The sequence below is a fragment of the Pagrus pagrus genome, assembly GCF_965226575.1.
Source record: "Pagrus pagrus genome assembly, chromosome: 11".
NCBI classification, from domain to species: domain Eukaryota; kingdom Metazoa; phylum Chordata; class Actinopteri; order Spariformes; family Sparidae; genus Pagrus; species Pagrus pagrus.
The window spans coordinates 8,991,116-9,004,930 of NC_140195.1; the positions used below are offsets into that span (position 1 = coordinate 8,991,116).

At 40.3% G+C, this 13,815-nt stretch overlaps 1 protein-coding gene across 3 annotated transcripts in view; it reads right to left on the minus strand.

Annotated features, from left to right (window-relative positions):
• Positions 1-232: 232 nt before the first annotated feature.
• The window catches only part of LOC311264606 (chemokine-like protein TAFA-1), a 28,156-nt gene continuing 14,573 nt past the window's right edge, over positions 233-13,815 (minus strand). For all 3 annotated transcript variants that reach the window (XM_084365617.1, XM_084365615.1, XM_084365616.1), the window contains exons 3-6: positions 4,314-4,454; positions 1,535-1,659; positions 1,257-1,343; positions 233-1,107 (exon numbers count right to left, since the gene is read on the minus strand). In XM_084365617.1, the coding sequence (XP_084221743.1) occupies positions 1,311-1,343; positions 1,535-1,659; positions 4,314-4,454 (299 nt within the window). In that variant the 3' untranslated portion in view covers positions 233-1,107; positions 1,257-1,310. The remainder of the gene's footprint in view (positions 1,108-1,256; positions 1,344-1,534; positions 1,660-4,313; positions 4,455-13,815) is intronic.

Sequence of the window (13,815 nt, forward strand, 5' to 3'; positions counted from 1 at the left end):
CTCAGGTTTCTCTTTTTGTCCGTCAACTGTAGTCTTTGCTTTTTTTTGGGTGAGCCACAGGCGACACAAACGTGGGCCTTCAACGCCGCTAGTTGTTTGTTGTCGGTCTGGTTTTTCTGGGCCCTGAAGCGAGGGTTTGGCTACTTTAACGTCAAGTTGCATTCAGTTCACTTTGATTAGGCGCTGGTAACTGACACCTGTGAGGGCAGTGGCAAGGATGCACTCACATTAGTTACAGGAACAATGACTTTAATGAAATTTCATCACATATCAATAGATGGCTTCATATGTACAATATCATCATTTGAATGATTTGACACAAATAAGGCATTTCAAGTATCGAAAACAACCTACTGGTATCACTTTTTTGGTGAATCAATCAGTTTCAGGGTAGCTGACACGTTACCAAGTTCGACTGGTAAAGCCATTTAAGAGGTGATCAAAGGCATACAAGTACCATACAAACAAATGGTAAAATATACAGTATCAAGACACACAAGCTGTTTTTGTAAAACATGTCTCCCCACAATGCATCTGTTTTATCTTAGCGTCGCCTCCTTGAACTTTGGCTGTGTTGGGCTTTGTTGGGAACAAGAGGAAAGATAGAGACGGCATTCAGGGACTCGAATGATCGTTTTTCACCACCGACATAAATAAAGTTTCATGTGCACAAGAAAGGACAAACAATTTATGTACAGTATTTTTCCCCATACGATATCAAAAAAAGAAAAACCTGAGGGCTGTCAACTACTGTACTTGCTCCTCGCGCGTCCTTTGTTGTATCCATCTCCTGTTTCGTTCCTCATAGCGAACATCTGTCTCACTGATGTCTGAGCAGGGACGTCAGAGGCTCTCCTGATATTAATCCAAATGCACAGACATTGGCGTTCCATCTCAAAGTTGGAAAGAAACGATGGAAATATATTCATTATAAGGTTGTGATGAAGTCCCCCGCAGGCAGCTTGGAGCGCTAGTATTTTCAGCAGCCTTGAGCAGGATGTGCTTTATGTATTCTACATCTTTTTACACTTTAATCTGAGAAGTGTTCACATTTCTTAAAGCAACAATAGGTTCATTGTTTTTGTGATAATTGGTCCTGTGACAGTGCTGCAACAAGAAGGAGAGACAGGATGATGTGAATATCACAGAAATGAATACAAATTACGTGCGTCGCCCTCCGCGGAGCTTCGGCAATTAAATCAGTCGAGATAATTTAATTAGCATGCAAATGTCGCAGGATAAATGAAGAGGCTGACCTGCAGATTAACCTTTGCTCCCGAGGCGTTCCCTTGCATCCTTTTGGCAAAGTGTTAATATGTTGATGTTGTGTATGGCTGAGTGTTCTGACAAGGGGAAGAAGGAGGAAATTGAGGGGTTAGAACGTGGTGTTAACAAGTGCAATTTGCAGCGAAATTCAATCTCAATAAGCATGCTGTTTTGTTGGTGCCACAGCGAGCGTCGCAGCGCTGTGCATTTCCCTCCCACTGATCCGCTATAACTTCTTGTTTCCAGCGGTCAAGAGAGGTTATCTTACCCTTGTGGTTTTGATCTTGTTGCCGGCGTAGCACATCCAGCCTGAGTTGTCAGGGAGCGTCTTGCATTCCTCTCCCTCCAGGCAAGGCTCCATCTCACACCACCACTTCCCAATTACTATGGATGCTACAGGCAACAAAGAAAAAAAAGAGATGGTGATGCAGGTAACTTTCAACCTAACACAGTGCAGAACCAGATAGCAGAGCTGACAGTTAACGGATAGATGACCGTACGGCGGGGGCGTAGAATTATAATCGCGTGCCGTGTCAAAGGTGGCGGCAGGTAACTTGGCTGCACGTGTCACCTGTGCTTCAGAGAACTTGTTGCTTATTAAAGTATGGTTTCTTTAATAGCTACAGATATATCAGTGTTAATTTCGTTAATAAAAACTATGATAATAAATGGTCTTCAACTACCCATCTTAAAATAGATGTTTGGTAATAAAAACTACGACGAAATGCATGTTTTGTTTTTGTTGACGAACGATGAACGAATGACTTTTTTCCCCCACAATTGTGCGTTTAGACTGTCTGTCAGAATATAAACAATACATCCCTGTCATTGACTGACGTGTGCAGCATTCCCACAATACCAGGTGATGCCTCCCAAACTGACAGCGAGTTAGTGACAACATGATAGCTTTTGGTCGACAAAAAGGACAGAACTGATGCATGGACACTATTTATACTTTGGCATAAATGGAAAACACAGTGTAGTAAAGGGAGACTGAGGGGCGACCTGTTGCTACGGGACTCCCTAAAAAAACGTAATATGTCGTTTTATGCTGGAAGACTTTTAGGTCTTCTGTGTCTATTTAGAGTTTTGTTTTATGGCTTTTTTTACTATTGGACTTTGTGAATTTATTGTTTTCAGGTATTTAGAATAATATTTTCACAATAAAATTAATAAATCAGCCTTCATTTTTTGCTTCACACAGGATAGGAGCAGCAATCATCATCAAAAATAAAACAGATTTCTGTTTCAAGTTAAAATGATCTCTTTTTTATAATCTCTGTTACATCATTTGTAAAATTACAAGTGATCACACACCCAATGGGAGCTGATGAGGATGTGCACACAACACTCTGTGTTTAAGGAGCCCCACGTTGCTGCAGATTAACTGGGAAGAATACAAACAACCTGAGGAGACACTTGATGTCGTACCACCCTGCTATTAATGCCACAGTGATTCTAACTTACTGTAAATCCCAGTGTTAACTAAGCACATATATTTGCCAGCGTTATGTCAGTGTTACTGGGCAGTTAGCTGCGTCAACTTGTGGCAAATTTCCAAGCAAACCACGTTGGCTCAGCCCGTCTCAGCCAAAATAATGAATGAGGGAGTCTGGCCTCCAGGCTAACGTTGGCTGGGTTAATGTGTTTGCTAAAGTGAAGTCGCTAACTTTAAAGCTTGTTAGTGAAACATGCAGGGCTTTACAATTTAACATTATGACTTGTCGGGGACAAGTAAACGTTTCGGTCGGACAAATGAATTCCTCATACGGTCCTGAAGTGCGACATACGGAGAATATGTGTCTAACGTGCCTCACGTGTTGCTGCTGTGACGTAATACTATCTTGTCGTGTATGATTTCTGAGCAAACTTATTTTCTTACATTAACAGACAAATTGTTTCAGCCCTAGAGGGATTTTAATTATTGTATTTGTAAGCATATCTTACGCAACAGCCTGATCAAACTGTCTGACATATTGGTGAAGACATCTGCAAACATGAAGCTGCTGATTATGCGGCGACTCATTAGTCTAATTAAATGAGTTTATGGAGAGAAAACATTTTGATTACAAGGGGACAAAAATGTATGAGTTTCGTCAGCTACAACTATAAAGTATAAAAACGACTAGAATGTGATTAAAACTAATAAGCATTCATCTAAAGAACAAGACTAAATCTAAAATAGCTGCAGAAGTGAACACTGTTACACATGAATGCAGGGGGTTGGACTGAGGCATTTTATTGAGTGAGTAGATCGGTAGGTGTGACTGTGGCTTGACTTAAAAGCACGCCACATATCTGCCATCAGGGGAGAAAATTGCCTTAAATACAGGGTAAGTAGACAGTAAATGGTTGTAATGTGCGACAGAGGAAAAGAGTCTGTCAGAGCTGACATCGAGAGACCTCAAATACCCCCTGTCTGCCCAGAGATTGCAGTAATATTAGCAAAAGGATTTAAGATAAAAGCTGCAGGTGAGAGGTTTTCCCAAAGCCAGTATATGTTTTCGTTCAGTCCGACTTGTGCACCAAATCTGTTTCTTACAAAGCACTGTAGACGTTTGTCAAGCATGAATACATGAAATATCGACAAGGTGCATCGACAACAGCCATTTTCCTCCGCAGCTCTTTGCTTTATGTTAGCCTTAATTTCTCGACTCTCCCCCGAGGTGTGATACATTCAGCGTTTGCATTTGACGGTATGCCGTTGGAGTAAAGCTTACCCCTGCAGATACCTTCTGCCGTCTGTCAGCAACCGTATTTGAATGTGACATTATCCCAGGTAATGTTAATCTTATCTGGGACGAGGCATTACATGGGTGACTTAAGCTTTTATTTGAATAAATCTCTGTATCTTCACAAAACAGAGCAGTTTTGCCTGACAGGATTTTTTTTATTTTCACATCATACAGTACATGTTTAGTTGAGTTAAATCTAAGAATCTGAGAGTCTTTTCCTGCAGTGCAAGCGATTTCGAAGCATATATCTTATCACATGCAACCTCGGTAGTAAAACCTGATATTTAACTCTTTATCCGCTAAAATACTCACCGTCGACACATGAAGGTCTGTTTCTGGTGGTTCCAGCCACCTTCCCTGGCAGACAGGAACACTTGACTGTCTGTGACCGCTCCTCTATACGATTCTTATTACAGCATCTGTGAGCAGCAATTACTTCACATGTGCCCCCCTCTGATAAGGAAAGAAGAAGAGGAAAAAACAGAGAAGAAAAGACATTAAGTCCACATCTCAGGTGTGATCAGACAGAGCCACATTTTGCTCTCTGAAAACATCTTCACACGTCACTGTATGGACATTTTCTCCGGCTAAAGATAGACGGTCGTCAGTGGTTGGAAGTAACTGAGTACATTTAGTGAATACTTTTCCATTTATGCTACTTTATACATTTACTTTACTACATTTCAGTTCACTTCTCATGGCCGATAGCAATTAGACAACTGAATATTTCACGTTTTTTTTATTTTTAAAGTTCATAATCTGAAGTTTATGCACATTTGACGGCAAGAAAGGCTAAGGTGTAGCGAGCAAAGATGGACGTTTTCCCTCCTCTCTCGGCCCTTGTCGAACATGCATTGCACAGTTTGGCTTACATCATCATCATCATCAGCTACAATTTCTTTATCATGAGAGTGGATCACATAAATTCCCCGTTGTCAGACTTTACAGATGAAGATTTCACATATGATAACCATCGTTGCAGATTAAACCAGTGGTTCCCAGCCTTTCCGGCTTATAACCCCTTATCAAAAAACATTGTTTGCTGTCGGGGCCCCTTGAAACGTTTTCCCCCAAGGAGGCATTTTCCATCTGAACTTCTCAAATGGTTTCATTTGATTAGATAAACACACAGTATGTAATTTCCATCGCTCGAGGTCTCACAATCAAAACAATAACTAAAGACATACACTACTCAGAATTAGTCAGGGATATTGGGATATTTAATTGATTGTATATTCTGTGACATATCTGAATTTTATTTTGCGTTTTGTGAATATTTTTGGTCCATGCACACGCGTATGGGAACCCATATCCCAATATCCCTAACTAATTTCGAGAAGTGTGTAGTGTTGTTAAAACAACAACCACTGCCGGGTTTCAACTTTTATTTTCGTTACATTTATACACATTATGTCATATTAGACTCGTTAACGCACTTTCTGACATATGATCTGGCATTTGCCTGGAAGTTATAGCAGCTACATGTTTACTGACGAGGTAATGGATTATAGTTTTATTCACAATACGTCTACACACATTATGTCATTTCATACAAATGAAATGGGCACAAGTAACGTAAGCCAACGTAACATCACTCTCAGATGTATAAACTGCCGTGTTGCCTGTTTCCCTGGAAGTTATAGCAACTACGGGGTGTAAAGGGGATACGACCCCACTGACAATCGACCAAAGGAAACACACTGTTGCCTTGAATGAAATTACATTTGACCTATTATCCAATGAATCCCAAAAAAGTGAAGATTGGAGGAAAGTTCAAAACATTGAAACAAAGGTTTTTTCTCCCATTAAGAATCTCACAACCCCTCAGATTTATCTTGTGATTCAGAGAGAGCCACTGAACTGAACTACCAAATTGAACTAGCTTGTTGTCAACACACCACAACAATATAATGCTGCTTACACATTGATGTATTGGTACAATTTAATAACTGTCAGATGTATCAATATCTCTCGCAGTGGAAATTCTGTGGCCAAACTTTACTTTGTTACTGTAAGCACATTTAACTGATAACACTTCAGTAGGGTCTTGATAAAGGACTGTTATTTGAAGAGGAGTCTTTTCATTGTAATACTTCCCCCACCACTGACTGATTCATGTTTCAGTTTCTAATTTTGAATAATTGAAAACAAATCTCAAAGGTGCCTTAATGGCTTGTATCTCATGCCTAATCTAAAACGTCCATAAATTCTTTATACTCGCAGGTTTATTTCAAAATGGAAAATAACGATAAAACATCACACGAGTTTGCTGTAAACAAGAATAATTGTGCTCTACATGCTTTTGAGCAAGTGAGGACCCTGCAGCTCGTTGAATGTGAAATGATGATGAAGAGTTGAGTGCGAGAGCGGGCAGAAAAACAGACATCTTGTCGCAGGAGGGGAGACCTGCTTCAGGGTTATCATGAATATGAACAGTGTCTCCACCATGCAATTATCACCAAACGGCCGCCTGTGCCCTGAAGCACGAGAGGACTGGACCGAGCGGACGCGACCCACCTCAACCGCTGGCCTCTCCCACCCACTGCGCTCAGACTCTCCACATATGAGAGGTGTGCGGCAAAGGACCATCTGACAATTACACCCGTCAGCATGACACAAGATCAAGGAGGTTGTAGAGAGAAAGAGCGGAGAGAGGGGGCAAAAGTATCCAGTATTTTGCCAGCAAAGTGATTTGAAGTAATGTTTGACAATGAGCTGAGGGTATGTGGAATGTGGCTTGATTTGCATATATCACTTTACTACATTTGAATTTTTCAGTTTGTGAGGCAGACCCGATCCAGAGCAGCCTTTTACAACAGACATGGACCCAACAGAGTTCAGAAAACCGTCATTAAACAAGTCAATACATTAGTTTTTATATCAGCATTCCCTTATTAAACTTTAAAAGCAGTATATAAACAATACACACAATAGTTGTAAGCAGATTTTTATACGATAAAAACCACAATGCCTCTTTCATTCTGATTTCTGTTATTTGCACACAAAGTGCCCAACGCTCAGGAGTTTACAAGACAGCAAAAGTACAGTTCCAGCAAACATTTCAGTAAAAAAAATGTTATTTTGCAGCTCGGTGAAACAAACAAAATCTACTACAATTAAAAAGTACAATTTTCATAACTAATTAGCCAAAAGAAATCAGCATAAATAGAGGACATTTTAGTTAAAAAAAAAAGTGCATCTCTTGTGTACGGAGGCCCTGAGGGGCAAGTGAGACATTTTTTGTGGGGTTTGCTGAATCTGATTTAAATTATTTTCTCTCCTGTGTTTATGATTTGTGATCTGGTGGGAAAAAAAAGTTTTTGCCAGGATAATCTTTCTAAGTTCCTTAGTTTTTCTTCCATCTTTGAAAACATGTGAGTAAAAAGATTTTCCAGGAGGGAAAATTAATGCATGAAACCAAGTAATTTTTTTTTTCCATGTGTGGAAGTGAGTGGAAAACAATTAGTTTTTTTGGTGAAACCCCTGTGGGCTGTTCTTTGTTTGTAAAATGTCTTGTTTTATCAGTCCAAAGCTTAAGGACGTCAACTTTACTATCATATGTATAGAAGAAAAGCGATGACTTAACAACAATCGATCGATTGTCGAAATTGTTGCCAAATCATTTTTATGCCGATCGACTTATTCATTAAAAATGTATTATGTTTTATTATGTGTTCTTTCACAAAAGTAAAAGTAAAGCTCCAGCTTTAAATCTCAAATCACACCAGATCATTTGGTGTGGTCACAGCCATTTTCAGTTGATATTGCTGCACATTATATAGATTATTTTTCCAGCGCGCAACTTGAAACCGGCCGAACGAAGCCATTAAATGGTTGAAATTCTAAAAAGGACGGCGAGAGAAGGATAGAGAGAGTTGTGTGTCAATTTCTGGATATAATTGAGCCATCATGTGAGCGCCTGAGGGGATTAATCAACACGGCCCCACTTGACCTGCTGGATAGAAGTAGATCAGTGGCCTCATCTCACACTTGATTCTCTCATTTCTAACACGTTGCTTTATAGACGAAGAAAAAAGATCATCATCTTCTTTTATGAGCGTTTAAACCTCAGGAGAAGTCAGAATTAGATTGCGATCAGGTTGTTTGCACTTCATTTAGGATTCAGAGTTTTACTCCCGAGTGCTTATAAAGTAAATGTGCAAGTGCCTGATTTTAAATCTGCTGCGGTAACTGACAAGTATTAATTAAACACAGAACTAATGTCAAGTTGTTGATTGGGTAAGTGAGTTTTAATAAACTAAACTAACAGCCAGATTTCAGCACAGGGGCAGGGAAAAAATAATCGAGAAAGCTTGTCTTTTTCCTGCTTCTTGCCAAGTGGGTTGAGTTTTCTTGGGGTTATCATGACCCCTGGCCCTGTATTTCAGAAAACATCAACAGCCTTTGGTTTAAATGAAAAATATCCAGATCTTGTAGCCGGTCTGGGAGAATGTTGCCGGCTGTCTGATGCACTCAACAAAAGGGCATGTCTGCACAACGTTAATCGTGATGTACCAGTGGAAGCAGTGGGGCATCATTTGAAAACAACAGCCCACAGGGGTTTGTTCTTCTTAATGCATCTCCTTAATTGCATAAGACAGCCCCAGATTTCCTCTTTGATCTATTAAAAACACACTACTCAACAGAATTAACTTGCATTGCTCGTTGCTCGCAAACGGCGCAAAGAATCGGGATACTCTATATTTGGAAATCATCACCTCAGAAGAATACATTAAAATCAAATAAAAATGCAAATCGGTGTGGTATTTCCAGCTGGCAGGTGTAGTGGGTACCTTTAAACAAAAGCCATGCAACACTGATGAGCACTCTTCAAGTTCACCCATGGTTTCAGCCTGTGAGTACAACACGCTGCATGCTCCCAGACCCCATCTTTGCATTATAAATATTTCAGACAGAGACGGAGAATAACATGGCTGGAGATGAACGCTCTCATCAGGTAGAAGGCTGGAGCCATGCAAGGGTATAATTGTTTTCTGTATTTCCATTTCCCCCCATTATTAGCGACTAGGAACAAAGTCAGTCTCCCAAATGACAAACAGCTTCAGGCTGTGAGTGCATGTGTGTGTGGGTTGGTGTGTGTGCTTGTGTTGTCTCTGCAGCAACAGATTGATTGACAGGTAACAAGGGTCAGACTGAAATTGTCATTTGTGGGATCAGAGGTCACGCGGGAGCAGAGGGTCTCAACTGGAACTGCCCTGTTTTTGTTGCCATGCTCTGTGCTCCTGTCTCTTCATTACTCTGAGCTGGGAAACGAGGTGACCACCTACAACCTGCACACAACAGGGCACGGCTCATTTTTAGGTCTGGAGGAGCTGGAAGAATCATAACTTTGTGCGATATGAGGTGGAGGTTCTGTTGTGTTTTCTAGGATTAATTGTCCCTTGTTTCCTTGGTTTTGTGCAGTGTACCTCCTCTCTGCAAACTACGGACATATTGCAACTTTACTTTAGGTTACATTTTCAACGTTGTCCTTATGATCCAGTTAGGTTTCAGGAACAAAATCCATTTTAGGAAAATATCATGTTTCGGCTTAAAATACCTGCTTTTGTTGTCACAAACATGGCTGGAAATGTGCCAAGGTCAAACACACTGGAAACATCCTGACTTCTCATCAAAAAGATTCTGTTTTTGTTTCCACAAACACAGCCGGGGTCTCCTTGACAATGTGCAGTTGTGTCACGCTTACAAATGTTACAAAAGGCCCGGGTGATATCCAAACTGAGAGGTTAACACACTTTTCAATTTTCTTTCTTCTGCAGCACATACAACAATTTCAAAAAACCAAATAATACTAAAAAACGAACAATAAAATTCGAATTGCACACATGACAGTATAGCCTACAATATTAGTTGCAGCTTGTCTGTCGCTGGTTCCCTTCCCTCTTAACTCCCGAGTGCTAGCCAGGTGAGAAATAACACTGTTATATATTCAACAATATCTAGTTTTGTCCCAAGTCTACTGGTCACTGGCTCGGCAATTCAATCAAACCTAACCAATATCAAGCTCAACAGCCCTGCACCACTCCAAATTTTAAACCAGGCATAACATCTTAACCATAGCTCAGGATCCACACCTAAATAGATTTTTTTTCATCAAGATCCATGCATTATTTTCTGAGAAATGACCAAGGATGTCAGAAAACAGCCTATCTTGCAATGTTAAAGAAAGTGAGAATAGTTTCCTGAACACATCCCTTTATCCTTTAACCAAAAGTTAATGCGGTCTGTGCTGGGCTCAGACGCATACTTCATCCAAGTTTCATGGAAACAAAAGGTTGCGGAGGTAAAAACACGAACAGCTCAAGTGTGATTGTTAGACTAAACCAGTGGTGCTCGAAGTGGGTCCTTGAGACAGTTCCAGCAAAAAGGAGAAAAAATTATGTATAACTGTCAAACAAGAGTAACACAATGACAGAATGTACGAGTATTGGCCATTGGATTTATACACTTTTTGTAAGTTCTTATAAAATCTTATGAAAAAGGGTCTGTGGTCTGATATTTAGGTTTATGGGGTTTTAGATCAGGGGTTCATGACCTGAAAAAGTTTGAGAACCACTGGATTAATGTTACATTATATAAAATATTTAATTAACCTCCACCTCTAAAACAAAACACCATGAAAGGGGCCATTATGCATAATGAGTACTTTTACTTTTCATGCACGATTAACACATAAGGCTGATTTTTTGTGTTCTTTCTATTATTACTGGAGCAATGGTTCAATCGAATGCAAGTGAAGTACATTCACTCGAGTACTTTACTTAAGTACAAATCTGAGGTACATGTACCTTACCTGAGTGTTTCCATTCCATGATACTTAATGCTTCTTCTTCATTACATTTCAAATAGTGCTCTAAGATTTCTCTCGAATATTATACTCCCTGCAAAAGTCTCCTTCTTATCAAGTCATTTTACTTCACCTTCCCTTTATTTTACCTTTTTAGTCTTGTGATTTCCTGTTTTATTTTGTAAGGTTCATTGCCATGTGTCATGGTTCACTTTGCACTTCCTCCCTTTGTCTGTTTTCCCGCCCTTTCTGAGTACACCTGTGTCTCATTAGCTAATCACCCCCTGTGTATTAAAGCCAGTGTTTGGGTTAGTCCCTGTGTTGCCCGGTCCTGTCTCCTCATTGCATTTTCCTGCATTTGCTTCCTAATTCCTTGTGTTATTCTGGTTTCTACTTTATTCTTTTTTCTGCTCTTTGATTTCTCCCATTTGTTGTCTACCTTTTGTTGTTCGTGTTTTGGATTTTAGCTCCCTTTTATTTTCAGTCTGCCTGCCTCTGTGTCTGTCTGGGTCCCCTTTGTGTCAACTTAATTAATAAATTAGTTTCATGTATCAATTAAATCACATCTTTGATTATTCTAGTGCAACAACATCCCTTCAAGAACAGTCAGTTCAGTAGACAGGTTAATTTAAAATTTAAAGGTTTGAATTAACTGGTTGAAATACTAAAATCATACAGATTTATTCACTTGTTTTATGAAAATAAGATTTTTACGACCCAGTTATAGTCAGAACAGTCTTTTTATGAGTCTGAGTTTTGCACTGTTTGAGCTGCCCAACAGTGTATAACAAAGTCTATATACTCTTGGCTTGGCAGTGTCCTTCAGAATTGGCTTGACAATGCACATAGTCCTCACTTGTACTGTTATGCCATCCGCCTCCATTGAGTTTCATGAAATTCTGCGTGATACATCCAGCCTCCTGAAGCCTCCTCTTCATCCTCAGGCGACCCGCTCAGCAGATATCCTTCACAAAAAGAAGCTCCAATCTTGACCACTCACAACAGAAAAATGCTACTTAAACAGTAATATTGATCTTATAAAATAATTTCCAAGCAGTCCTTGGAGAAATGCTCAAAAGCTGTATTCAGAAACTGTTCCTCTTAACGAGCAACTTCTGTAAGGTTGTGATCTCACCGCCCTCAGCCATGCTCCAATCACGGTTGTGGATGCAAAAACTCTGGCAGAGCTGATGCAGAAACACGGTGGGCGGAGCCTGCTCAGGCCTGTGAGAGCTGACCAATCAGTGCAGACTGTGCTTTTTTTTTGGGAGTGGGCGCTTAAAGAGTTTGCTGAAAAATACTTACGTAATACTTTTTTACTTATTTCATTGCACTTCTCGTCTGTGTTGGCTTTAAAGATAAGGTTCTTTCATCTTTTGATTTATATGTTTTACTTTTAATTCAACATGTGCAAGTCCACGATAACTGGGCAAACTCCATCTGCTGGCTGTAATATGATAATGATAAAGCCCCAGACCCTTGTCTATGAAACAGACTGAGTGGTGAGATTGATTTCATGACCCCATCGCTGCTGTATATATTTTACTGGTTGAAAAACAACTATTTAACTCGTAAATGCAGAGTGCGAAGAAGCTCTCAGCCGTGGATAAAGTGGAAATATGACGAATAACACTTGCAGTGAGGTTGTTTTCTCAACTGCTGTTTTTTCAAGGTCACAAATGCATAAAGCTTTAGTGCAGTCATTATATACTGTGAACTGTACAGCAGGCCTGTTTCATGATGTTCACATCCCCTGAAGCTGTAGCAAGCCGTCAGACTCTTTTGTGTTACTGTTCAACTTTTTCAGCAGAAACAAGAAAAGTAATCATGGAGTTTCACTTTAAAGGACTGATAGCCTGCTGTCGCATAGCAACAGGGGTTGTATGCCCATTTTTGTTTTACAAACTTTTATTCTTGTTCTGTCTTTTACATGAAGTATAATATCTGATATCACTGAACTCATCTTGAACCCATTTTCTAGTCTATCTGGGACTTCTAGTCTGCTCTAATTAATTATATTCTTTCTTCTTTATGTCTGAATATCAAGATGTAACAGTGTATTGACAATTTCTGTAAAATAAATGTAACACCCAGAGTAAAATGGCTTTTTTTTTAAACCTAACTAACCCAGTGGCACTCTACCCAACTTCCCTCAGAGGGACCTGCTTTGTCCAAGTAAATCACGTGGAAATGTGTCGGCGCACTTAACTGTAATGCTATTATCTACACAAATGACAACACCTGGCACGAACAGCGTCTCAGCTGCTGCATGGAGAGCGAGGAGTGCCGCTGAGTCGACGGTCGACGGCCCAATGAGTCACGCTGGAAAGCCAACGACACTGCATCAAAATCCGATGAGTTATGGACAGCAAGGCTGGATGAAGGCGAATGCCGTCAAATCGTGCGTGACATGAACGTGTATGGTGTCAATTCTGAATTTCAGCGGATCCGCGGTTCTGCCTGCCTAATGAATGTGAGCACAGTTCATGTGGGACCAGTAAATGGTTCTTCAAACGTGATGAAACAGCCATTCCGCAGAGGAAAATGGCCAGTCTATCTCAATAGAAATGTCAGTATGCAATAAGTATGCAATGACTCGCTGTCTACTGTAATGAGCCCAGACTGTGTGGTTGTCTCTGGAGACGCCGATAGCAACTATACTGTCTGAATGGCAACACTCCGCTGCCCTCTGTTCCACACAGTGTGTACATGAAAAAATACTCTCTGTAACTCTGCATTGTGCAATTCTGAACATGGCCCAACATTTGTATAAAACCTAATAATCCAAGTGAAATATAAGTTTAACGAATGCAGCGTGTGAGTGGAAGGATAGCAGTGAGAGCAGTCACTGTCACACTCCATATACAAACCAACTGGAAAGCCTAGGGGACTCAATTTAGCAGGTAACCTGTCTCTCCTGGGGCTTTGGATTCCAGTGATTGGCAGCAAGTGACACTAGCGTACTGAACGCACGCGCTCAACCACACATTTAAGTGCTGTGTGACG